General features: G+C 45.4%; 1 protein-coding gene across 1 annotated transcript in view; it reads left to right on the top strand.

Moving 5' to 3' along the window:
- The window catches only part of CNGA3 (cyclic nucleotide gated channel subunit alpha 3), a 40,889-nt gene extending 29,774 nt beyond the window's left edge, over positions 1-11,115 (top strand). The window contains exons 6-9 of the mRNA XM_068969909.1: positions 1,303-1,356; positions 2,641-2,748; positions 3,899-4,005; positions 8,220-11,115. Coding sequence (XP_068826010.1) covers positions 1,303-1,356; positions 2,641-2,748; positions 3,899-4,005; positions 8,220-9,604 — 1,654 coding nt within the window. The 3' untranslated portion in view covers positions 9,605-11,115. The remainder of the gene's footprint in view (positions 1-1,302; positions 1,357-2,640; positions 2,749-3,898; positions 4,006-8,219) is intronic.
- Positions 11,116-27,564: the final 16,449 nt, after the last annotated feature.

Genomic DNA, 27,564 nt, shown 5'->3' with positions numbered 1-27,564 from the left:
CTTGAAAGTCCTGCAGTTGAGTAAACTCAGGACCCCCGGCTGGGCGGAGGTCTTGTGGGTGGGTCTCCAGGCTCCTCCGACCTGGGGCTAGGATGTGGGCAAGGATGGGGGTGGATGCAGTCGGCTGCATCAGGCTCTGATAAATCTTTTCAGAGGGGCTCATACCATGGGTCCAAGGACCAAAGGACAAAACTGGGAACTGTTCCCAAACGGGGCCACCTGGGCACAAAGATACAGAAGTAATTCTTACGGATGGACACCTTCCCCCACTCTCCCACCACATTTATGTCATTTTCGCTTAGTCCATGGGTTCTGAAAATTTTCTTCTCCTGATCAAATTGTTCTCAGTCAAAGCCACCATCGATTCGTAGCTCTGTGCAGGTCCCCTGAGTCAGTGCTGGGTGTATTCGGGGACACAGATGGATGGCACAGGGTCTTCCCTAGGCCTCAGCAGGTTGGTAGCCAGAGGAAAGGCTGAAGCTTGTAACCCAGGCCACAAATCCTGAACAAGGGTGGCAGAGCCTGGTGTAATTAAACTCCCAGCAGGGCTCAGTTGCCCAATAAGCTTGTGGGCAGCGCCCTCTGCTGGTGTCTTGGCATTAAGACTTCAGCTGCTGAAAGACCAGTAGATTCAAGAGAACAGACTTACCAATTATAACTTTTTGTTTCTACTCAATTCATTAATATGCTCGCTGTCAAAAACTTGGGACACAGAAAAGCACCCATGATCACACAACCACAAAAGTATGCTCTGTGTTAACAATTGAACCCCAGTATCAGAGAAACACATGTTGGCAAATACACCTCCAAGTTTTCTCTAGGTCTATGTATTGAGAATATAGATGGGTAGATAAATAGATGCATGCATACATACATGCTAAGTCACTTCACTCGTGTCTGACTCTTTGTGACCCCATGGGCTGGCTCCCCGATCCTCCAGGCAAGAATACTGGCATGGGTTGCCTTTTCCTTCTCCAGGGGATCTTCCCGAACCAGGGATCAAACCCACGTCTCTTATTTACCGCTAGCACCACATACATGCTATACATTTAATATATATACTGGTTAAGAGCATTTGTATCCCAACTCAGCTACCTAAGAGCTTTGTGACCCTGGGCAAGTTACCTGACCTCTCTGTGCATCAGCTTCCTGACATTATTATTATTGAAATCAGTAAGCTTGCTTCACCCCAGTGTGCTGGAAAGATGAGTTTCCTGCACCACGCTCTCTCCTCCAGTCACAGTGGCCTGCCCTCTCCCCGTTGTATACAAAAATTGCTAAGTGTCACCCTGTGTCATCCAGTGACAAGGCGAAAAAGGAGGAGAAAGAGAAAAAGGAAGACCCCAAGAAAGAGGAGTAAGTACTAAGAGAAACTGCCCCCAAAGAGGGGAAGTTCTGGAGTCACAGCACGCCTGGTCCCTCCCCGGGGAGGAGAGAGGGCCTGACCCCGTGGGGCCTCGGGGTCACCCCTGGAGAGGGGGCTGCTTAGGGCTATGGAAAAGGACTTGGTTTCAGGCAGGGATCAGGCCTGCTGAAATCATGTGAGGGTCTCATTCTGCGGGGAAAGTCGGGGACCTCAGAGTGGGGCTTGTAGGTAGGCAGGGTGTTCTGCAGCCCTGGGTGGGCAGCTGGGGACTTTCCTGGGAGCCTGCTCCAGTGCCCTCTCCTGGGGCTTTCTGTTTGCCCACCATGTCATCTTCACAGTTTGGATATGAGGAGCCCCTCTCCCGGGCACTAGAAAATACCATGTTCACAAACTAATTCAAACCCAGTGATGATGAGTCTTGGTGGTTGGGAATGTCCAAAGCCCCGTCAGTGAGAAACTGATCTTGCATTTGCTGAGTTGAGGTGCAAGCAGAAAGGCAACCCAGGATGTCCTCTGGGGCGCAGGAGCAGCTCTGCAGGCCTAGTGGGCATGGTAGGGAGTTGGCATGGGGGAGGAGACAGGTGGACCCAAAGAAAAGATCTCCAGTACCACCTATAAATTCTAACCCTCCGAAAATCCTGAAAAGGAAAGCAGAAAGCACCCTAAGCTATTTCTTCCACTCAGTCTTGGGTGACATAACTGCAGTGATTCCCAGGTTGGTGGTTTTCGGTGGGAGGCAGGACCCCAGTGCTCAGAAGTGAGGCTTTAGAACATCTGCACAAATGCAGTTAGTGAAGTGGACAGAGCACCTTCCTGAAGGGGAGCCCCGGGGTCCCAAGGTCAGTCCAGAGAGGAACTGCCTCAGAACCGCCTGGGGCGAGGGTCAAATGCACATTTCCAGACCCCAGCCCGGGAGGGATCTGGGTGCGCCTGGGAACTTGCATTTTCCCAAAGCTTCCCTGAGGTGGTTCCAACATCACTGTGCTCCGCTTTCCTCCCTGGCACCCTGCAGTGCCTGGATGACACCACAGGGCACATGGGAATGTCATCACCATGGTTTTAGAGTTACCGTGGCTTCCTGGGGCTGGCAGAGAAGGCCCTCTACAGGGACACCCACATGAGCCCCGCTGAGATTGATAGCACCCTATCTGGGAAGTCATCTCTTCCGCTGCAGCCCACAGCTGCCCTGGGGTCTGTAAGCTAGACCAGGTCTCTAAACCCCTCCAGAGCTGCAGACTTCCAACACACTGTGCTGTTTGTGTGGGCATTCCCAGGAAGAAGAAGGACAGCGTGGTGGTGGACCCTTCCAGCAACATGTACTACCACTGGCTGACCGTCATCGCCGTGCCTGTCTTCTACAACTGGTGTCTGCTCGTGTGCAGGTAGCAGAGAGGGGCAGCTAGGGACAGAGCTCTGAGTGCCCGGGGGCTACCCTCCGGCTAGATGTGCCTCAATCTCTCTGTCCACAGTCACTCAGTAGTATCTGACTCTTTGTGACCCCATGGACTGTACCCCACCAGGCTCCTCTGTCCATGGGATTCTCCCCGCAAGAATACTGGAGTGGGCTGCCATGCCCCTCTCCAGGGCTCTGTCCATAAGGAAGGGCTCAAAGAAGGAGCACCAGTGGGGACCTGTGTTTGAGATCAAAGCAAAGGGCCTGGCACCCTGGAGCCTTCCTAACTGAGTCACAGGAGGAAGATGCAAGAGCGAGTTTTTGCTCTCCTGAGGGGAAGTGGGAGGGGTGGGTCACTCCTGAGCTGACCTGCAGGATGGTGGTGTAGGTAACAGGTGGTGTTCTCCGCTGGTTGTGGGCTTTCTTGTTTGTTTTCTATTAATTCTTGTTGGCATATAGTATATTTACAATGTTGTGTTAGTTTCAGGGGTTCAGCAAAGTGAGTCTGTTACATATATACATACATCTACTGATTTTTAGTTTGTTTCCCTGTGTAAGTCATACAGAGAGTTGCCTGAGCTATACTATAAGTCTTTATTAGATGTCTTATTAGTTACTTTTCATATAGCAGTGTGTATATGTCCATCCCAGTCTGGACCAACCTCACCCACCAGGGGGCAGACACCAGAAGGGGGCTTTGGGCTTTCTGAGCCGTTTGGGGTGCATGGTGAGCTACTATTTTGTGGGGGGAGATGTGAGTTGTTCCATTGTTAATCTCTAGAAGTTGTTGTATCTTTGTTGGCATTTGGCCCCAGAAAGGGCAAATTGTCAGCCCCTTCATCTGACTCTACCACTGAGGCCTGGAAAAACTGCCCCCTCCCCAGTGTGGGGAAGGGGCCATCACTTACTGTCAAGAGGCAACAGGGCCCACTCTTTGGTGTCAGTCTCAGCTCTTCTTAGGAGGTCTGTGACCTCGAGGCAGAAAAGCTTCTGAGCACCCGGGCGCCTCATCGAGGCCAGGGTGGGGTGCTGGGGTACAGCACTGCAGGCTGGGCTGCTGGCGGGATGAACTGAGCCCCAGTTTGTAGCGCTGCCCACCCTGGGCCCTCCCCCACACGGCCCTTCTTGCACTTTTCTAGGGCCTGTTTCGATGAGCTCCAGTCCGAGCACCTGATGCTTTGGCTGGTCCTGGACTACTCAGCGGACATCCTCTATGGCGTGGATGTGGTGGTCCGAGCCCGGACAGGTGAGTGGGCCTGGGCCCCGGGTCCTAGATCCCACAACATGCAGCAGTCGGGGGCGGGGGTGGGGGCCGGGCCCTGGGGGCAGGTTCAGGGAGATCCAGAACAGTCGCCCTTGGGGTTCCTCTTCGTGGACAGTCAGAAGAGCCAGGGTATGTTACCTGTGGCTTTCAGAGTAGGTGTAATATACAGAGAACTAAAATCTGAAATAGGGCCTAGGAGGGTGTGATTTCCTTCAGATTAAGACAGCCTGTGAGCTGCGATCCTCTGCCAGAGTGCTGTGCAGCAACAGAATACAAAGGATCTATAGGAAATGAAAAATAACTATCCCCATATGCAGCCACCTAAGCCACACCTCCAGCCCAACCCACAGGTCCACCCCCACCCCCACCCCACTTAAGAAACCAGCCCAGCTTCAGGGAGCCAGCAAAGATGGCTGTGACTTGTCTCACTGCCTAGTGCTGCTGCTGCCCGAGCCCCAGTAAAGCCTTGCTTGAATTCCTGGTCTTTCCTGGTCTGGTCTCTCACCAGTTTCTGCTGATTAAAGAGTCCAAGGACCCCAGTCAGTAACAAGACCACCTCTAGCTGTGAGCCGGGCCTAAAGCTGCACCCATGCCTCAGTCTCCAAGCTGTGCATCCTTGAGGATCCTCTTTCTGATTTGCACAAAGACATCACATAAGCTGGCAGCGGCCCTGCTTGTCACTCCCAAGGTTTTTGTTTGTTTGTTTTTGTTTTTTGTTGTTGTTGTTTTTAAATTTTTATTTTTACTTTATTTTACTTTACAATACTGTATCGGTTTAGCCATACATTGACATGAATCCACCACGGGTGTACATGTGATCCCAAACATGAACCCCCCTCCCACCTCCCTCTCCACAACATCCCTCTGGGTCATCCCCGTGCACCAGCCCCAAGCATGCTGTATCCTGCATCGGACATAGACTGGTGATTCGATTCTTACATGATATTACACATGTTTCAATGCCATTCTCCCAAATCATCCCACCCTCTCCCTCTCCCTCTGAGTCCAAAAGTCCGCTATACACATCTGTGTCTTTTTTGCTCTCTTGCATACAGGGTCATCATTGCCATCTTTCTAAATTCCATATATATGTGTTAGTATACTGTATTGGTATTTTTCTTTCTGGCTTACTTCACTCTGTATAATCGGCTCCAGTTTCATCCATCTCATCAGAACTGATTCTAATGTATTCTTTTTAACAGCTGAGTAATACTCCATTGTGTATATGTACCACAGCTTTCTTATCCATTCATCTGCTAATGGACATCTAGGTTGTTTCCATGTCCTGACTATTATAAACAGTGCTGCGATGAACATTGGGGTACATGTGTCTCTTTCAATTCTGGTTTCCTCGGTGTGTATGCCCAGCAGTGGGATTGCTGGGTCATATGGCAGTTCTATTTGCAATTTTTTAAGGAATCTCGACACTGTTTTCCATAGTGGTGGTACTAGTTTGCATTCCCACCAACAGTGTAAGAGGGTTCCCTTTTCTCCCCACCCTCTCCAGCATTTATTGCTTGCAGATTTTTGGATCGCAGACATTCTGACTGGTGTGAAGTGGTACCTCATTGTGGTTTCGATTTGCATTTCTCTCATAATGAGTGATGTTGAGCATCTTTTCATGTGTTTGTTAGCCATCTGTATGTCTTCTTTGGAGAAATGTCTATTTAGTTCTTTAGCCCATTTTTTGATTGGGTCGTTTATTTTTCTGGAATTGAGTTGCATAAGTTGCTTGTATAGTTTTGAGATTAGTTGTTTGTCAGTTGTTTCATTTGCTATTATTTTCTCCCATTCAGAAGGCTGTCTTTTCACCTTGCTTATATTTTCCTTTGTTGTGCAGAAGCTTTTAATTTTAATTAGATCCCATTTGTTTATTTTTGCTTTTATTTCCAGTATTCTGGGAGAGGTGGATCATAGATGATCCTGCTGTGATTTATGTCGGAGAGTGTTTTGCCTATGTTCTCCTCTAGGACTTTTATAGTTTCTGGTCTTACATTTAGATCTTTAATCCATTTTGAGTTTATTTTTGTGTGCGGTGTTAGAAAGTGATCTAGTTTCATTCTTTTACAAGTGGTTAACCAGTTTTCCCAGCACCACTTGTTAAAGAGATTGTCTTTACTCCATTGTATATTCTTGCCTCCTTTGTCAAAGATAAGGTGTCCATATGTGTGTGGATTTATCTCTGGGCTTTCTATTTTGTTCCATTGATCTATATTTCTGTCTTTGTGCCAGTACCATACTGTCTTGATGACTGTGGCTTTGTAGTAGAGCCTGAAGTCAGGCAAGTTGATTCCTCCGGTTCCATTCTTCTTTCTCAAGATTGCTTTGGCTATTCGAGGTTTTTTGTATTTCCATACAAATCTTGAAATTATTTGTTCTAGTTCTGTGAAAAATATCGCTGGTAGCTTGATAGGGATTGCATTGAATTTGTAAATTGCTTTGGGTAGTATACTCATTTTCACTGTATTGATTCTTCTGATCCATGAACATGGTATATTTCTCCATCTATTAGTGTCCTCTTTGATTTCTTTCATCAGTGTTTTATAGTTTTCTATATATAGGTCTTTAGTTTCTTTAGGTAGATATATTCCTAAGTATTTTAAATAAAATTCTAGCAATCAGAATCCAACAACACATTAAAAAGATCATACACCATGATCAAGTGGGCTTTATCCCAGGGATGCAAGGATTCTTCAATATCCACAAATCAATCAGTATAATTCACCACATTAACAAATTGAAAAATAAAAGCCATATGATTATCTCAATAGATGCAGAGAAGGCCTTTGACAAAATTCAACATCCATTTATGATAAAAAACTCTCCAGAAAGCAGGAATAGAAGGAACATGCCTCAACATAATAAAAGCTATATATGACAAACCCACAGCAAACATTATCCTCAATGGTGAAAAATTGAAAGCATTTCCCCTAAAGTCAGGAACAAGACAAGGGTGCCCACTTTCACCACTACTATTCAACATAGTTCTGGAAGTTTTGGCCACAGCAATCAGAGCAGAAAAAGAAATAAAAGGAATCCAAATTGGAAAAGAAGAAGTAAAACTCTCTCTGTTTGCAGATGACATGATCCTCTACATAGAAAACCCTAAAGACTCCACCAGAAAATTACTAGAGCTAATCAATGAATATAGTAAAGTTGCAGGATATAAAATCAACACACAGAAATCCCTTGCATTCATATACACTAATAATGAGAAAGTAGAAAAAGAAATTAGGGAAACAATTCCATTCACCATTGCAACGAAAAGAATAAAATACTTAGGAATATATCTATCTAAAGAAACTTCCAAGGTTTTTAAACTAAAAACTGTGCCGTGGTTGTGGATACAAACACCACCAGATCACAGCACAACCTTGGGCAGGTTTATAATACACAAAGCATTCCAAGCACATCTTGTTTTCTCATAAGAACTGCTGCAAGAGACAAGAAGCATGGGTGGGATTATCTGCATCTTATTGCTTTAGAAACCAGGGCCCAGAAGTGCTGAGTGACCAGCCTGTGGGATCCTAACTCCCTGACCAGGGATGGAACCCACATCACCTGCATTGAAAGGTGAAGTCTTAACCACTGGACCACCAGGGAATTCCCATGGGCAAGGCCATGCCCCATTAGTAACTGGTAAAGTCAATTTGCTAGGCCATGACCAGTGTTTTTAAAGTTTTTATTGTTAATATTTTCAAACATATAAAACTGAGGGAGCACTGTTAGGAATCCCCATGTACCCTCATCCAGCTCCAACTGTTATCAACACTTTGCTAATTTTGGTTCATTTATCCTCCCACACCCTGTTCTTGGATGGAGGTTTTTTAAAGTGACTCTCAGACAGTAACCATGTTAGCATGTAGCTTTAACCAGGACCCATTCTTTGGAATATAACTTCAATTTATCTCTTAAAATTTAATAATCTTTCTTCAATACTATCAAATACCCAATCCACATTCAAATTTACCCAACTGACCTGTATTTTTAATTGAATAAAATAGATTAGATGCTCTGATAGAAAATACCAGAGCACGTTTCCTGGTGAGCATGGCTTTTGGAAATTGTTTCTATTATATATATATATATATATAAAACCACATCCTGTGTAGTCACAAGGTAAAATATCTTTCTGTGGGCCACGACCATAAACAGGCAGCCTCTTTGATGCCCACGTGATCTGTCTTCTCCCTTAGGCTTCCTGGAGCAAGGCCTGATGGTCATGGACGCCAGCCGGCTGTGGAAGCACTACACGAAGACCCTGCACTTCAAGCTGGACGTGCTGTCCCTGGTCCCCACAGACCTGGCTTATCTTAAGCTGGGCATGAACTACCCAGAACTGAGGTTCAACCGCCTGCTGAAGTTGCCCCGGCTCTTCGAGTTCTTTGACCGCACAGAGACAAGGACCAACTACCCCAACATGTTCAGGATTGGGAACTTGGTCTTGTACATCCTCATCATCATCCACTGGAATGCCTGCATCTACTTTGCCATTTCCAAGTTCATCGGTTTCGGGACCGACTCCTGGGTCTACCCAAACATCTCCAACCCAGAGTATGGGCGCCTCTCCAGAAAGTACATTTACAGTCTCTACTGGTCCACCTTGACCCTGACCACCATTGGGGAGACCCCGCCCCCTGTAAAAGACGAGGAGTATCTCTTTGTGGTCATTGACTTCCTGGTGGGCGTCCTGATTTTTGCCACCATCGTGGGCAACGTGGGCTCCATGATCTCAAACATGAACGCCTCACGGGCCGAGTTCCAGGCCAAGATCGATTCCATCAAGCAGTACATGCAGTTCCGCAAGGTGACGAAGGACTTGGAGACAAGGGTGATCCGCTGGTTCGACTACCTGTGGGCCAATAAGAAGACAGTGGATGAGAAGGAGGTGCTCAAGAGCCTCCCCGACAAGCTGAAGGCCGAGATCGCCATCAACGTGCACCTGGACACCCTGAGGAAGGTCCGAATCTTCCAGGACTGCGAGGCGGGGCTGCTGGTGGAGCTGGTGCTGAAGCTGCGGCCGGCAGTGTTCAGCCCCGGGGACTACATCTGCAAGAAGGGGGACATCGGGAGGGAGATGTACATTATCAAGGAGGGCAAGCTGGCGGTGGTGGCTGAGGACGGCATCACCCAGTTCGTGGTCCTCGGCGACGGGAGTTACTTCGGGGAGATCAGCATCTTGAACATCAAGGGGAGCAAGTCCGGGAACCGCCGCACGGCCAACATCAGGAGCATCGGCTACTCGGACCTGTTCTGCCTCTCCAAGGATGACCTGATGGAGGCGCTCACCGAGTACCCCGAGGCCAAGAAGGCGCTGGAGGAGAAGGGGCGGCAGATCCTCATGAAGGACAACCTGATTGATGAGGAGCTGGCCAAGGCCGGGGCTGACCCCAAGGACGTCGAGGAGAAGGTGGAGCACCTCGAGACCTCCCTGGACACCCTGCAGACCAGGTTCGCGCGGCTCCTGGCTGAGTACAAGGCCACCCAGATGAAGGTGAATCAGCGGCTCAGCCAGTTGGAAAGCCAGGTGAAGACGGGCCTCCCGCCTGATGGGGACGCTCCGCAAACGGAGGCCAGTTAGCCCTGAAGACACAGGTGCCGTCTCCCGCCTCCCTGGGGCGGCGGCCAGTGCGACGCTGCCCTGCACGGGGCTCTCTGGGACCGCATCCTAGCTTTCCCCACCCTCTGTGAGCTGCGTGGCCTTGGGGCAGAGCCTTGGTTTTCCTCATCTAGACGATGGGACTCTTTCTGTCTGTCCCAGTTAAGTGACAGGTTGCAGCGAACTCCTCCAGAAACGCTTCGTGAGGCAGGGTTTTGTGAAGTGTGAGGTGTCTCCAGGCCAAGAGTATAAAAATGGGAGCACAGAAGTTTTTTGTTTTTTGTTTTTTAAATCCGTGGGGACTATTTAGACTCCTGAACTTCATTTTTTTGTAAATGGGAGGTTATTTACTTAACCACCCCTCCTGCCCCTCACTCCACCACCTCCTGATGAGGGAGTGGTAACAGAAGCTGAGAGTACACGTGGTAGCTCAGATTGGATACAGCTTGGGCATATTTCTGACTTGGGTATCTCCTCATGTGTTCTTTCATGCCGTGACAGGCACAAAGAACGAAGCCAGGTCATCCCGGCTGAGGCCATTTCAAGTCTGAGAAGCAAATCCAGGTGCCCTGCCATCAACTCCTGTGAAACCAGAATCTGTTTCCTGGCAAAGAGCATCTCCATTAGGGAAAGGGCCATCTCCTAACTCCCCAACAGGCTTCAAAGACAGCCTCTGTCCCAGTCCCTGAGTCGGGGCCCTGGGACAGCCTGTTCCGGCCTGGAGGGGAGAGTCATGTTGGGAAAGTTTCCCAAGTTGGAGGTTGGAATGGGGTCCTAAGGCAAACAAGCTGACCACTAAGACTTTCAAGAGACAAGACCCCTTAGGTCATGTCTTTCCAAACTGTCCCTGCACCCTGGAACAGGAAGCCTCACTCTCCCTTGGAATTACATCCTGAGGCAAAGCTCTTAGACAAAAATGCGCAGAGTATCGACCTGGCTCTTTTTGTTTAATCCAGTATATAATATTACATTAAGATTTTAGAATATCTATAGATTAGGGTTAATGGTCCATCCTCTGCTTCATACACATTGTAAATTACCCAAGACAAGTCACTCTCCTGATGCAGGGAAGCCATATATGCAGGTTTTCCTGCTCCTCTCTCCAGTCTCGTCTCCCCGTCTTCCTTCCTTCCTTCCCTTCTCTTCCTCCTCTTCTTCTTTCTTCCTATGCTCTTTCCTTCTCAGACAAGATGCCCCATGTCCTTTGGAAACCTCGAAGTCTCTGTGGTCAAAGTTACAATCCATAAGCTACATAACTGGGCCCTAATGTAGTTCATACAAAAAGTGCTGCCTTTTCAAGTATGCATTTTGGATTTACATGGGTCTGTTCTGGTTTCTACTATGGATCATTTGGCCATTTTAACTTTTTAAAAGAAATTTCAGAGAACTATTAAAGAAAGATCTGGTCCAAGCTCTTATCATCAGCACAATGTAACTAGCAACATGTTATCAAAATGCACATGTTTTAAAAGCCTTAACTATTAATTTTGCCTACATTCATATTTACACAGGAAAAATAGAGACCTGGATTTAAAAAAACACTGAATGGCTCCTGCTTCATGTTTTGTCATAAGTGAAAACTCACATGGTCATGTACCCTGGGGTATGTTTCTAGGGCAATGAGCCCGGCTTCCCCAAAGGAACGGGCACTGGTGAGCAGGTTTCACACAGGCACCGTGTGAGGGGGTGTGTACAAAAAGCAGGCAAGGAAAGGCAAACAAGCCTGTGACATTCGTCAGAGTGAGCAGCTCAAAGCATTCAGTTATATAAAATGTGTATCCCAGGCGGGATGCTAAGCCTGTTGGCAACATTTGTCCCAGGTCACCATGGGGGTGGTGGTCGGGCAGTCTAGGAAGGCATGGATGTTCAGGAAGCCAGGTAAGCATTTCCCCAGATTTGTCCAATGCTTACGCCCAAGAAGTTTGGGTAATAAGTTAGAATATGGGCTTCGGTGTGAGGGGGTTGGGACTGCTCTCGTTCAAGTCATGACTCTGCCCCTCAGGCAGCTTATTTGACCTCACTATACCTGGCTTTCCTCACCTGAAAAATGGGAACTACGTTGCCCACCTCGCAGAGTTGTTGTGAACAAACTTTAAAATTATACAGTATAATGAAGATGGCCCTTCAACCTCTTAGGTGCAGAAAATGTCACATTATTATCCTGGAGGAATAAATGAACACAGTTTCATCTAGTTGGCCCTTGGCTGCTGAGGTTGCTGGGAAATTGTCTCAGATTGTTTTCAGGACTTCCATTCACTGTCTTGGAACCTGAGAAAGGGCTTGTGGGCTCCCAGCCCAGCCCGTGTGCTGCCCCTGCAGGCAGGCCCTCCCTCTGCACCGGGTCCAGCACCGGGGTCCACGCCAGGAGATAGCTTCTCTTTGTGCCTTCTATGAGAATCTAAACTCATAGAGGTGTGTTTGTCTGTATGTGTTTGTGTGTGTATCTGTCGGTCTCAGGAAAAACAGTCTCCAAGACAAGAAAGGAAGAAAACGCTGGTGATGTACAGACCCTTGACGTACAGACTGACTGCAGGCTCCCTGGCAGAACCCTGGGGAGGCGGGAGCTGGCCAGACCTTGCATGAGCAGGCTGGAGCTTTGGGTCTGAGGAACCCAGCCTGGTAAAGGTTCCAATACCTCAAACTTGGGAAGTCCCAGAGCTTCTAGACCTTAAGGACACACTGATATGCCAGGATATCCTGGTAGCAACCAGTAAAAAGAGCATCTGAAATTATTGGTAACTCAACTGGTTCAATATGAGAGAAGACTGCTCCATCCCCCTGAAGCACTAGCCCTCACATATCTGCTGCTACCAACGCCCTAAGTTAGGCAGGGCCAGAGACTATTTAACTATTTAACAGAGACTATTGTAACTTTGTTAAGCAAACTGGTCTGTCTAGAACCCCTCTGCCAGAGTTCTGTTAAATGGAAGCCAAGGCAGCTTCCTTTTCTGGGTCTGGGGGCCCAGAAAATACCCCAAGGAAGGAAATGCAAAATGAAAACCGTGAGGAATAAACTGGAGAGGAAAAATGCTTCTCTGAAGTGCAGGAAGTGATTTTGCCTAGCAAAGTTGACAACCCATACCTGTGATGTGGGAACCCTACTTCTGGCTCCGTATTACAGGAAAGCTTCCACATGTGTATACCCAAAGACAGACAAATGTTTACCGCAGCGTCATCTTAATAAAAAAAAAAGGAAAAGAACCAAAATACCAGAATTTAAGAACACCCTTGTAGCCCACAGCTATTACATGAGGGAGGGTGGGGAACCTCTCTCCTTTTAATTTAAAACTGGAAGCATCCTTCAATCTCAGTCCTAAACTATGCCTTGGGACTGTCTCATGGATCTGGACCTCAGGTATGGACCAAGACCGGACCTTGGTCGTGGATGATGCATCTGCACCTCGGATCTTAACAGAGATGCTGGACATGGATCTTGGATCTACATGTGTCTACTTTTTTCGACATGATGGTGGAAATGAGGAGAAGGTTGAAGTGAGGGTGATGGCAATTATGACCTTGAGAGTGAGACTGAGGGTGTTAGGGTGAATACATAGAAGTTGGTGAGTCTAGGTGAGAGTAAAGGTGAGACTGCAGTGTGGAGTAGGAGTGAATGCAGGAGTGAGGGTCAGCCTGGGGGTGAGAGGAAAGCTGAACCCAACCGTGAGCGTGACGTTGAGCTTGAGCATGAGGACTGGGGTGAGCGTGAAGACGAAGAACGCGGTGACGAGTCCTGAGCCTAGACGTGCACCTTCAGCTACACTTGGACATCGGACCTTCATCTTTGACCTGGATTTGTCCGAGTTCTTACAGTTCACTAGGCCAGCCAGTGGCCAAGACAGAAGAAAGGTAACTGATTATTCATGGGTATAATTATGTTTTCTTCATCCAACCCAATGAGGATTATGGCTTCAATGTTAAAAATAATCAGTATTTTAACTGTCAGTCCATTTTGAGGTCCTGGGTCCTGGGTATTGATTCCTCCCCACATCCCCAACATTCTATATTGCAAATTTTCAAACATGTAGCAAAATAGAAATAATTATGTGGTTAAACAACAATATACCCACCACCTAGATTCTACCATTTATACTTTAGTGTACTTATTTTATTACTACCCATCTATCCATCCTTCTATCCATCCATTAATGTGCCTAATTTTAAAATACATTTCAAAGTAAATTGCGGCTGCCATTATTCCTCCCAAATACATGTGTATCATTAGAGTGTTGTGCTTACAGGTTTTTTTTTCCTACTGAGACAAAATGCACGTGTGAACTGTGAAGTACACAGTAAGTGCCTGTCCTCTGAGCTCTGATCATTGTACAGCCTGCGACAGATGTAGAGCATTACTAACACTCCAGAAAGTTCCACACTCTGCTTCTCAGGCAACCTCCATTCCGCTCTCAGAGGCAACCACCATGCCGAGTTGTTTCTATCATAGACTGATGGTTTTCGAAAATAACAGAGACTTCCCTGGCAGTCCAGTGGCTGAGACTTCTCCTTCCAGTGAGGGGGTGTGGGTTCAATCTTTGGTTGAGGAGCGAAGATCTCACATGCCACTTGGTCAATAAACCAAAATATGAAACAGAAACAATACTGTAATTCAATAGTAACTTTAAAAATGGTGTACATCAAAAAAATCTTAGAAATAATAAAAATGTCTAACAAAAGTTTTATACTAACCTTTTATATGGAGCCCATGTATCAATGGTCATGGCTCTCAGTGGCTTTTTGTGAATGGTGATGGGAAGTGAGACACAGGATGGCTCGGGCCCTGATGGCTCAGTAAGAGGATCTTGCATTGCTGATGTTGTTGTTCAGTCACTCAGTCGTGTCCGACTCTTTGCAAACCCATGGACTGCAGCACGCCAGGCTTTCCTGTCCTTCACTATTTCCTGGAGTTTGCTCAAACCCATGTCCATTGAGTCAGTGATGCCATCCAACCATCTCACCCTCTGTTGTCCCCTTTTCCTCCTGCCTTTGATCTTTCCCAGCATCAGGGCCTTTTCAAATGAGTCAGTTCTTTGACTCAGGTGGCCAAAGTATTGGAGCTTCAGCTTCAGCATCAGTCCTTCCAATGATTATTCAGGACTGATCTCCTTTAGAATGGACTGGCTGAATCTCCTTGCAGTCCAAGGGACTCTCAGAAATCTTCTCCAACACCACAGTTCAAAAACACCAATTCTTCCATGCTCAGCTTTCTTTATAGTCCAACTCTCACACCCATACACGACTACTGGAAAAACAATAGCTTTGACTAGACGGACCTTTGTCAGCAAAGTAATGTCTCTGCTTTTGAATATGTTGTCTAGATTTGTCATAGCTTTTCATCCAAGGAGCAAGCATCTTTTTAATTTCATGGTTTCAGTCACCATTCGCAGCGATTTTGGAGCCCAAGAAAATAAAGTCTTCCATTGTTTCCCCATCTGTTTGCCAGTAAGTGATGGAGACAGGTGCTGCGATCTTAGTTCTTTGAATGTTGAGTGTTAAGCCAGCTTTTTCACTCTCCTCTTTCACCTTCATCAAGAGGCTCTTCAGTGCCTCTTCACTTTCTGCCATTAGGGAGATGTCATCCGCCTATCTGAGGTTATTGGTTTATCTCCCAGAATCTTGATTCCAGCTTGTGCTTCATCCAGCCTGGCATTTCGCATGATGTTCTCTGCATATGTTAAATAAGCAGGGTGACAATATACAGCCTTGATGTACTCCTTTCCCAATATGGAATCAGTCTGCTGTTCCATGTCCAGTTCTAACTGTTGCTTCTTGACCTGCATACAAATTTCTCAGGAGGTAGGTAAGGTGGTCTAATATTCCCACCTCCTTAAAGTTTATTGTGATCCACAGAGTCAAAGGCTTTAGCGTAGTCAATGAAGCAGAAGTAGATATTTTTCTGAAATTCTCTTGCTTTTTCTATGATCCAACTGCTTTGCTGATGAGTGCCCCAGAATCCAGGAATGGGAGCTGGCTTAGGACCAGAAAGTACCAATTCGGCTTGGGCAGGCATCAAGCTGGTATTTCACAGACCCAGGCTCTAATCAGCTAAGCTAACAGGAAGAGACTTGGAGACATGTGCAGTAATACTCCCTGAGATGTGGAAGGCACCTGCTTGGTGTCTGGTACAATATCAGATGCTCTGCATTTTTTTCTATTCAACACTTGGAGGCAAGTATTAAAATCCCCATCCTGCAAATTTGGAAACTAAGACTCCGAAAACTTAAATGTCACACCTGTTGTCAAATCAATTGAGATAAGAGAAAAAAAGCACCAAGTCTTGGCATTGTGTTCACTAACATAAATTACCTGCCATCAGAGAATAAACATTTTTTAGTATATAGTTTGTGGTCAATTTTGGATTCATGGATTTTTTTTCATAGCAGGATAGCATGCCTGCTAACAAAAATGAAGTTAAATGCAGCCCAACAAAAACCAGGACTAAGGAGAGCCTCACAATCTCTTAATAACTTACTAGGATAATCATAGCATAGAAGAAAGACATTTACCTGGATTTAAAATTTTTCCTGGACCCAGTCCTTGGATGAGTCTGTAGCTCAGTGGTTCTCACCCTCATCCTCACTAAGAACAAGGAAAAGAATATGTTCTTACCTAACCACAGTGCAGTTATCAAAAGCAGGAAGTTTAGCACTGATTTAAAGATTTTATCTGATCTCACATTTCACTGAGTCCCAAGAAGCTCTACTTTTTCCTGGTCCAGGATCTAATCCGGACTCACGAACTGTGTTTATCATCACATCTCCGTAGCATCCTTTCATCTGGAACATTTGGCTCCTTCCTCTTCTTTGGTCTTTTGCTCTTTTTTGAAGAAGCCGATTATTTTGCAGAATTTCCCTCCATTTGGGTTTCTCAGATGTCCCACGTGTTTAGATTTAGGTTGTGCAATTTTGTGTCCTAAGATTTAAATGGTTAAAGGTTGAACATCAAATAGGGCTCTGAGCACCCAAAGAAAATAGAAAAGAAAACACTAAGTCACATGACTTGTTATCAGACACCAAGAAAATATGTCATTCTTATTCAAGAGGCTCACACATTTAGCATTTTCTTAAATTCTGTGTGCATGGCCTCAGAACAGCTCTCTCAGGGTGTGTGCCTACCTCCTGCCCGAAAGAGCATATTTTCCCAGCCTTTCCAGAGGTGAGCGAGGTCAGTCTTTAATCACCCATGTTTCCACTATTCATTTCTTATTTGGTGAATGATTTTTTATTCTCTTAGTTCCTTTTTCTACTGAGGTTTCATCTCATTACCTCCTACACTAAATTCCATTCTGATAGATATCTGGTCTTTTTTTTTTCTTACCAGTGTATACCCAGCAAAAAACCAAGCATAATAATAGGTGTTCTATAAATATGTGCTGAATGGTTAAGGGATTAATCTCCTTAGGGTAAATTCCTGGAGGTACAATCAGTGAGTTAAAGTGTAGGAATTCTCAAAAAGACTTTTGATGCACATTAAGTTGCTCTCCCAAAAGTTTATATCTTTTTACAGTGTATAAGAGTAGCTCTGTACTATCATTATTTTTGTTCTTTATCAGACTAATAGTTGGGAAATTACCTTATTTAACATGATTTAGTTCACTATAACTGGAGCATTTATATAATAATTTATGATTATATGCTATTTATGATTCTTTTAAAACCCCTGTTTATAATGCTTCCTATATATCTGCTTTTCATCTGTCATATTCATTTCTGAGAAGATATTAGGAAAACAAATTGGTGTTCCTTTGTCAACATGTGATACAATTTTCCCTCTACTTAGTTTTTGTTCACAAAGATTTCTATATTTTTATGTTGAAGTTATCAATGTCTTATCTGTTTTGGCCTTTATGTCCCAGTTAAGTCTTTTCATTCAGAATATAGACATATCCACCCATGTACACCTCTAGGATTTTTGTGGCTTCATTTCTTATATCTGAATCTTTTATCCATTTAGAAAGAATTCATTTTACAAGGAGTTAAATGAGGTTGAGATCTGGAAGTGCCAGGCAAATGTTTTGTTGTGGATAAGACACGCATGGGAAGTATCTTAAATGTAGAGTTTGATACATAGTTACATGTGGACATGAACCCACTGCAGAGAGCAGCTCCAGCATCCTGGCAGCCCCCTTGCGCCACTCCCCAGTCAGTGGAACTCCCTGAAAGATAACCATTTGACTTCTGTCACTAGAGATTAGCTTTGTCTGTTCTCAGACTTCATATAAATGGAACCACATCATATTTGCTTTTTGTAGCTGACTTCCCTTGTTCAACACAAAGTTATCAAAACTCATCCATGGTGTACGTGTAGCTGTAGCCCATATTCTCCTTGCTGTCTACTGTTTCACTGAGTGAACACAGCATGATTTACTTATCCATTCTTGTATTCGTGGGGATTGGGGCTGTTTCTCTTCTTGTCCACAATGAGTAACATTGCTATAAACGTTCTTGGGGTGGACGTACGCACTCATTTCTGTTTGGCATATATACCTATGGACCATACTTTTTTTATCTCTCAAACTGCCCTCTGCATGCAGGCTAGGATTGTGTTAGGTCCGGCATGCCAGTATCTCAGCTTACTCTGGCTGAGAATCAGAGGAAACAGTTGGCTTACTTTAAGTGATTATGTTCAGGGCTCTGCCACATATGGTTGCTCTAGTTGTGAAAGTTGCTCAGTCATGTTCACTCTTTGCGACCCCATGGACTATACAGTCCAGTATTCTCCAGGCCAGAATACTGTAATTGGTAGCTGTTGCCTTCTCCAGGGGATCTTCCCAACCCAGGGATCAAACCCAGGTCTCCCGCATTGCAGGCGGATTCTTTACCATCTGAGCCACCAGGGAGGCCAATGAATACTGAAGTGGGTAGCCTATCCCTTCTCCAGCGAACCTTCCCGACCCAGGAATCGAACCAGGGTCTCTTGCGTTGCAGGCGGATTCTTTACCAGCTGAGCTCTCAGGGAAGCCCCACTGCCCAAAAGTGTCCCTCCTAAGGAGGCATCTTGCCTTGTTAGAATCACACTTTTGTGTTTATTATGATGGATTTCCTGCAGATGGCAGTAGAGGGTCTTGTTCTAATATAGTAAGTATAGTATGACAATTCCCCAGCAGAGAGAGCTAAAGAGGCTTCTCTGGACAGGGCAGTGATGTGTCTTTCCCTTCCAAGTAACAAGAGATGTGAGCTGTTAATCAAGTCATTTTTGATTCCGACAGGAGTGTTGCAGCATACTTGCAGCAATAGTTTACCTGATTCATTTCCGAGTTCTTTTGTATATGTTTATATAGAAAATCTCAGCCAATGTCACTTGTCAGTAGAAAGCTTCTCTTTAAGGTTTACAATGTCCCAAGGAAACTGACCAAAGGAGTGATCATTTTTATAGAAAAGAGATAAAGGACACACCAGCGTGAAAACTGATAAGGCATTTTATTTCCATGAAAACAATATGTGCATCTGTTTCAAAATTAATTTATCTGAGTGATTTTGAGTGCCCAACTCATTAACAATTCAAATTTTCTTTGGTAACTTCATATAATTTTTATTAAAAAATTTTTTTTTGCTGGGACTCTGTGGTGGTCCAGTGGTTGAAAATTCCCTGGCCAATACAGGGGACAAGGGTTCAATCGCTGGTCCAGGAAGATCCCACATGCCACGGAGAAACTAAGCCCGTGAGCCCACACCCCTGGAGCCCACTCTCCCAGCAAGAGAAACCACCACACTGAGAAGCCAACAGCAAGAGAGTACCCCACTGGTCTCCGCAACAGCCCTTAGGCAGCAACAAAGATGCAATGCAATCCAGAATAAATAATTGTAAAAAATAAAAATTAAATTTTTTTTACTGAAGTATAGTTGGTTACAATGTTGTGGTGCTGGTGTACAGCAAAGTGATTCAATTATATAGATGGATAGATATAAATATGTTCTTTTCGATTCTTTCCCATCTAGGTTATTGTAAGATACTGAATGTAGTTCCCTGCGCTACATAGTAGGACCTTACGATTTTTTTATTTTATACATCATAGTGTGTATCTGCTAATCCCAAGCTTCTCATTTATTTCTCCCCCCAGCCTTCCCCTTTGGTAACCCCGTATCTGATTTCTGTGTCTGTGAGTCTGTTTCTGTTTTGTAACTAAGCTCATTTGTGTTCTATTTTAGATTGCTCACGTAGGTGATACCATATGGTCCTTGTCTTGTCTGACTTACCTCACTCAGTATGATCATCTCTAGGATGGTCACAACAGCCCTCCACTGTTGCTGCAAACGGCGTTGCTTCATTCTTTTGTTTCTGCTGAGTGGTATGCCGCCGTGTGCGCCTACGCCGCCGTGTGCGCCTACGCCGCCGTGTGCGCCTACGCCGCCGTGTGCGCCTACGCCGCCGTGTGCGCCTACGCCGCCGTGTGCGCCTACGCCGCCGTGTGCGCCTACGCCGCCGTGTGCGCCTACGCCGCCGTGTGCGCCTACGCCGCCGTGTGCGCCTACGCCGCCGTGTGCGCCTACGCCGCCGTGTGCGCCTACGCCGCATCTCCTTTACCCGTTCGCCTGTCAGCGGACACATACTCTGCGTCCACGTCTTGGCTGTTGTAAATAGTGCTGTTAAGAACATTGCGTGCATGTATCTTTTCGAATGAGAGATTTTAGAATTAGACATACACCTAGGAGTAGGATTGCTGAATGATATGATAATTCTTAGTTTTCTAAGGAACATTCGTGATGTTCTACATAGCAGCTACACCATTTTACATTCCCACCAACAGTGTAGGCTGCTGCTGCTGCTAAGTCGCTTCAGTCGTGTCCAACTCTGTGCGACCCTATAGACGGCAGCCCACCAGGCTCCCCCGTCCCTGGGATTCTTCAGGCAAGAACACTGGAGCGGGTTGCCATTTCCTTCTCCAATGCATGAAAGTGAAAAGTGAAAGTGAAGCCGCTCAGTCGTGTCCAACTCTTAGCGACCCCAGGGACTGCAGCCCACGAGGCTCCTCAGTCCATGGGATTTTCCAGGCAAGAGTACTGGAGTGGGGTGAACACTGTAGGAAGGTTCCCTTCTCTCTACACCCTCTCCTGCACTTAGTATTTGTGCCATTCTGACCGGTGAGCGGTGTTACCTCATTGTAGTTTTGATTTTCCTTTCTCTAACAAATAGTGATATTGAGCATCTTTTCATGTGTCTGTTGACCATCTGTATGTATATTTTAGAGAAATGTCTATTTAGGCTTTCTGCACATTTCGGGGGGGTGCTTGTGGGTTTTGTTGTCATTATTGAATTGTTTGAGCTGTTTGTATATTTTGGAAATTAAGTTTTTGCTGGCCACATCATTTGCAAATATTTTCTCTCAGTCTATAGGTTGTCTTTTTGTTTTGTTAATGGTTTCCTGTGCTGTGCAAAAGCTTATGTTTTATTAGGTTCCGTTTGTTTATTTTTGCTTATATTTCTTTTGCCTTAGGAGACCAACCTAAGAGAACATTGCTACGATTTATGTCACAGAATATTTTGCCTATGTTCTTTTCTATGAGTGTTATGGTGTCATATTTAAGTCTTTAAGCCATTTTGAGCTTATTTCTGTATGTGGTATGGGGGAGTGTTTTCTAACTTAACTGATTTACATGCAGCTGTCTAGTTTTCCCAACACCACTTCCTGAAGAGACCATCTCTTCTCCATTGTATACTCTTGCCCCTTTCGTTGAAGATTAATTGACTGTAGATGTGTGAATTTATCTCTGGGCTTTCTGTTCTGTCCCATTAATCCCTATGTCTGCTTTTGTGCTAATACCATGCTGCTTTGATTACTGTGGCTTTGCAGTATTGTCTGAAGTCTGGGAGGGTTATGCCTCCTGCTTTGTTCTTTTTTCTCAGGAATGCTTTGGCAGTTCTGGATTTTTTTGTGGTTCCATATAAATTTTATGATTACTTGTTCCAGTTCTGTGAAAAATGTCATGGGTAATTTAATAGTGTGTGGGTGTGTGCATGCTCAGTTGTGTCTGACTCTTTGCGACCCCATGGACTGTAGCCTGCCAGGCTCCTTTGTCCATGGAATTTTCTAGGCAAGAATACTGGAGTGGTTTGCCATTTTCTTCTTGCATTAAATCTGTAGATTGCTTTGGTCATTTTAAGGATATTAATTCTTCCAATCCAAGAGCATGGTATATCTTTCCATTTCTTTTAGTCATCTTCAATTTCCTTAATCAATGTTTTATCGTTCTCAGCATAGAAGTCTTTCATCTCTTTGGTCAGGCATATAGTTTTCAATAATGGCCTTATGTTTGTAATAATTGTTGAGACTGAGAAACAAAAAATCTATTAAATGAAAAAAGTGTTTGCCTTGTTCTGGCACATTGGCCAGGCTGCTCACACTCTGAGACACTCTTGGGATCCCTGCCCACTTTAGCAGCAGAAGGACAGGCAGAATTTTCCACACCATTCAGGGTGCTCCCCTCCTCCCCTCTCTCCTCTTTAGCCCCAAACTCAGTTGGATTTGCAGATGCTGAATGAGTAAATGCTACAGCCACCATGTTTCTGGATGTTTTGTTGAGAAAGGCTACTGTGTTCAGGGCCCTGGGGCCGCAGTGGTCAGGTAGTGCTGCTGCCAACAGGGTGATATCACAGCTATCGCAGCTCGCTGCACTAGGCTTTCCAGGTGGCTTAGCAGTAAAGAATCCTCCGCAGTAGATACAAGTTGGATTTCTGGGTCAGGAAGATCTCCTGGAGGGGGGCATGGCAACCCACTCCAGTATTCCTCCCTGGAGAATCCCATGGACAGAGGAGCCTGGTGGGCAAATAGTCAGACATGACTGAAATAGCTTAGCACACACTGGGGCAGAGCCAGGGGATGGGGTCAGCCAGTCTCCAAGGCCCCCCCACCTCTGCCCATCTCTGATCCTGCGGGTAGGAAAAAGGGAGACTGTGGCCCTCTTGTTTTGTAGGTGGCCCAGATCCTTTGATTACTATTGCCATGACAATTAAAACAGACCTTATGTTTCCAGAAAACATTGAAAACATAGTCATCACGGATGGAAACAGGAACTGTAAATGGTTGACTCTAAGTTATCAGTGTCATCTGGGGCAGGACAGCTCCTTCTTGTGTTCAGAGCATAACACCGAGGACATCTGGCCCTTTCCCCCCGCCCACACACTAAGTGCTTTGGGCACCTGCAGTCACCTTGACAGGCCAATATCCTTTCCAGACACCTCCCAGTCCCCACCCTGGGGTGGGGGGCCTGGTCAAGAACTACTGAAATTTTAAAAAATTCTTTTTGGTGGAAAGTTGTACTTGCTAACTATAGTTTAAGTTTGATTTATGTTGTATCACACAGAGTTCAGTCCTTGTACAAATTCACTTTTGTTCTCTACAAGCTATTCAGTAATTCAGGTCAAACACACAAGTAATACCATTTTCATCAAAAAGCTCCCTGTTTAGAAAATTTGCTCTTTAGATCAAGGCCTACTTGTTTGGGGCAGAAGGCAAATCTAAAGGGTTTAGGGTGCATGAGAAGAAAGGAGGAAAGGCTGCCGAGGGAGCCCACATCTCTTGTTTGGCCGCCCTTCCCCACCCCGACCCCTCCTTGGCCACAGTTATTGCCACATCCTCCTAACTGCCCTCACCCACAACGCTCCTGCCACCACCAGCGGTGCAAGGCCGGGGTTGCACGTCTTCTCAAGGCAGACAACGGGTGATGGGTGGAGGGCAGCGAGAACAGATCCTGACTGCAGCAGAGGAGAGAAAGATTCTGGTCATCCTGATGGAATTCTGGTTTCATTTTCTAATAGAAACACTGTTTTAATATCAGTGAAATAGAAATCTATAGGCTCCCTGGAAACTTTATCTCCATTTGTAACATTGATTCTCTAGCAAAAGAAACCTAATCCTAACTCTAAATAACTTTCCAAACTTTTCTTTTTGGCAACTCTCTATAGGTTTTATTTGTATGAGGGGCAGTGAAAAAGAAGATGCCTGCAGTGAATGACTCTCGTTTTCTTCCCCTTGGTCAGAGAAATTTGTACAGGAATGAGTTTTTCAATGTACCCAGAAGCAGCTTACACAGTCTTCAGTGAATGGGATGGTTCTACTTTTAGGACCTGGGCGTTCACATGTACACATTCAGTTCCCTAGGTGAGTCACCAGCTTTTTCAGTTTGTTCTTTGAGCTCAGAAGCATGTAGCAACAAACTGCCAACAAATGTGGAGGGGAAAGTCATCGATCTGTGCTGGATAAGAAGCCAGCACCATTCCATACCAGGATCTGGGCGCTGCCCTCCGGTGCGTTTCCTGGACCAGTTTGTAGCTCAGTGCAGCAAACTGAAGCAGCTACTCAACTAAGTGACAAGAGGCTGCTGCCTGCATTTCCCTGGAGCTTGGCCTCTGGACCCTCCCCTCCTCTGCGGATAGAGATGCTGGAGCTACTGAAATCAGGGTGAAAACTCTAGTTCGCCCTTATTTTAGGCCACCAGCATCACTTATTCATTCATTCTACATCTTATAATGCTAGAACATAAAAGTTTAGAGTGGCTTGAGATGAAGTAGGATAGACAGGCAAGGGCTTCCTTACCCTATTTCTTGGACCTCTCCCTTCTCCCACCCGTTAAAGCTGGTGATGCTCCTTGTGATATAGGATGTCATCCCCCTCTGCCAATGTTATCTCCTGAAGATTCATATGCTAAGGCGTTTGGGACTTTCCCTGCGGCAATAAAGAGACACTGGAGGGTTGAGCTGCCTCCTAAATAAACCCCTGTTATGTGGGAGTTGGATTTGGAGGCCCAGAGCGGGGAGTTGTCCAGGCTGGGGGAGGGGTCTAGGTTGGAGAAGGGGATGGCAGGCTGGACAGTGGAGAAGTAGAGACAGAATCAAGAAACAGTCAACAGGTCAAGTAGTCAGCGGTATTTTAAAGCCTGGAAGGCATAACCATTTTTGAAGGAGAAAGAAGGCTTGCCTGTGAAACCTTCAGGGAACTGAGACGAGCAAGTAAGCAGTCAGGATATGGTAAAAGTCAGAGATGGAAATTCAAGGAGGAGGGTGTGACTGATGATGTCACATCACACCCTGAAGAATTGTGAAGTGTGCGTTGAATTTGGTAACAAGAAGGACATTGGTGACCTTGGCAAGTTCTCTTCTGCTAGTTCATTCTGCCTTTCATTCTAGAAGAGGCAATAGCTATGACAGCCGAAGGTGGAAAGATCCGTGCGTAAATCCTTAACGCCACTGTCTGCTGGTAGAATTCGAAAGATCCTTTTGTTATTTGCTTACCTGTACCATCCAATTTTTTTCCAACACACAAGCATGTGTTACTTTTGTTATTATTTATGAAAAAAAAAAAACAACAAAAGAGACATGAAAGAGGTAGATCCCCAGGCCAGGTAAGCAGCTCTCATATTTCAATGCCTGTCTTGGCCAGAGAGGCCCCTGCACATCTAATATTCTTTAATCCTCCAAGTCTTCTGTTTTAACACTCTGCTCTAAGGCTGTGTTTGCTAAACCGCATCAGGAATACAGAGACTACATAAGTAGGTAAATGCGAATGAAACCATTAGAATTAAAATGATGGACTATTTTTTTTCTATATGCAAGAATTTCATGATGAATGGATTTCACAGAAGCACAACAAAGCAAAATTTTTGGAGAAAAAAAACCACACATCCATGGCATTATACTTCAAAAGTTGCTTGTCCCCAAGACAAAGCAGTTATACAGAAACCAGACTTTGTATCTAGCAATTGCTATACTGTGGCAATTGCAATCCAGAAGACTCTAATGTCAGTTATCTTGAATATAACCATGTGTTTGGCTCCCCAACCTGGGAAATGATGCTTCAGATACTGAATAGCATCTGTCTTGAAAGAGTAGCTTACAAAAACATCAAAATACTTTTGACAATTCCTTCAAAACAATCTGAGTTCTGTTTCACTAAGGCAAGGATCTTAAAATGGGAATTTCAAGATGGTCTTTGGAAATTTTTGAAATTTCAGATATACTTTCAAATATTAGGATTAAACTTTGGTCAGTACATTAATAGATATATCACCAATGAAATTGCCTAAGAGTAGACAGTTACAAACGACACAGTATAAATCATCTGGGTGGTATTTCCCCCGTGGGACTGGTAAAGCTACTGAAGCAAGCTGATCACGGCTGCTGGCGGCAGTGGTTAACCCTAGACCCAGATGAAGCGTTGGCTTTGACAGAATTATTTTGTTCTTCCATTTAATTCAGGCAGGTATGCCAGGTGCATGCTGTTAACAGACATAAGTGTTCACAGACTTGGCAACGTTGGACTCTTCTGTGCTTTAAGTATAGCCTGTATCTTTCCTAAATGCATTAGAGGAGAAGTCGTGTGTGTGTGATTATACAGTTTAGGTTAATAATCAGGGAAGCGAGGGATCCAGAGGGCACGGCTGTCAGTACTTGGAGTGGTTTTCCAGGGAAAGGTTGGGCTGAACTGTGTGCAAACCTGTACCAGGAGATCCACCCACGCCTCAGAGACAGAACAGGTCAGAGTGGGAGGGACAGGGCTTCCCTGGTGGCTCAGCGGCAGAAAAATCTGCTTGCAATGCAAGAGTGGGAGGGAACAGCTCTTTTCTGTGCAAACGTCAGCCTTCAGGGCTGGCAGCAAGGTGTGGCTTGGCCTTTTTAGCACACTGCAGTAATCAAGATGCCAAAGCAAGAATGTGGTTGGAACCATTCGTAGAATTTAAGATGCAATGACTGATGATAAATACACTCCTAGGTGTTTGACCCTCTGGGTGGGTGGCTTTTGATGATGGTCACCGTCTCTCCTTCCTCGTCTGTATGGTGATGTCTTGGTGAGGGTGCCCTGACAGACACCAAGGCCTCACTCTGCCTCTCTTGCAGTCAGGCTGACGAGGGAACCAGTTGTGGCCAGAGAAGCGTGAGCGGAAGTAGCGTGTCTGCTACCCCACGCTTTCCTCCTCCTCCTCCCCGTGACCTGCAGGCCTCATGATGCAGAGCCTGCGCCTCCAAGCCCACAAGACTGTGATACAAGTGATAGGCCTTCACTGTGTGAAGCCAGTGACATTTGGGTTTATGTGTAATATTTTATAACGTCTGCCTTTGAATCAGGAAGGAAGCACTGTATTTCCTGTGCCAGCAAGTCGGGGTTCTATTTCTATAAAACTCATTTCCAAACCTACCTCCTGGCCTGCGATGCTCCTGAGGGTGCTGTCTTCATCCCCAGATTCCTGCAGTGCCATTCTGCTGGTGGTAACAGAGGCAGCCGTGGGCCCAGAGGCACATCTCTTTATCTTGCCATCTTTGGGATGGCTAAGAGTGAACTCAGTTTTAGAAGAGATTTAGGGAGGGGGAAGTGGCTGTCACTATTCCGATTGTCAGATGGGGAACCAAGGCTGAGCAAGATGAAATCACTTGTTTAGAGCACACAGCTAGGAAACTGGGCAGGCTTCCGGAAGCCCATATTTTAGCCACTTATGCTAAACTACACCCTAGGAGTTGGGTCAGCTTGACCAGTTCAGAGACTGTCTAATGCTTTCACTGCAAATTTACTGTGATTCTGTGAAAAGCATTTATTTATTTTTTCAAATTGTGGACTGCAATCCATGATCGGGTCATGAAGCCAATCTAATAACAAATTTTAGGGGAATATAATAAAAATAATAGACTGCCTTGGCACCATACACAGGAGGATGGCTCCATGGAAACCGTGTTTGTTACACTCACATGTCATGTGTTTGATTGGGACATAAAATTCACTCTTTTGCTACAGATTGTAGTCAGCAGTCTGATAGCACCACAAAAATTAGGTTTCAATTGTTTGTGAGTTTCATGGGGAAAAAATGTTATATTGTGAATAACTGTGACTCCTAACTTGCCAGCCCTCAAAAATACCCCACGATAGTTTTTTTAATATAACATTCCTTTTTGGGCTGTGCTGGGTCTTCAGTGCTGCACACAGGCCTTCTCTAGTTGCGGCGAGCAGGGGTCACTCTCTAGTT

This window comes from Capricornis sumatraensis, chromosome 1 (assembly GCF_032405125.1).
Source record: "Capricornis sumatraensis isolate serow.1 chromosome 1, serow.2, whole genome shotgun sequence".
Classification (NCBI taxonomy): Eukaryota; Metazoa; Chordata; class Mammalia; order Artiodactyla; family Bovidae; genus Capricornis; species Capricornis sumatraensis.
The sequence above is the reverse complement of the archived record's forward strand: the minus strand, read 5'-3'. Positions and strand labels throughout refer to the sequence as shown.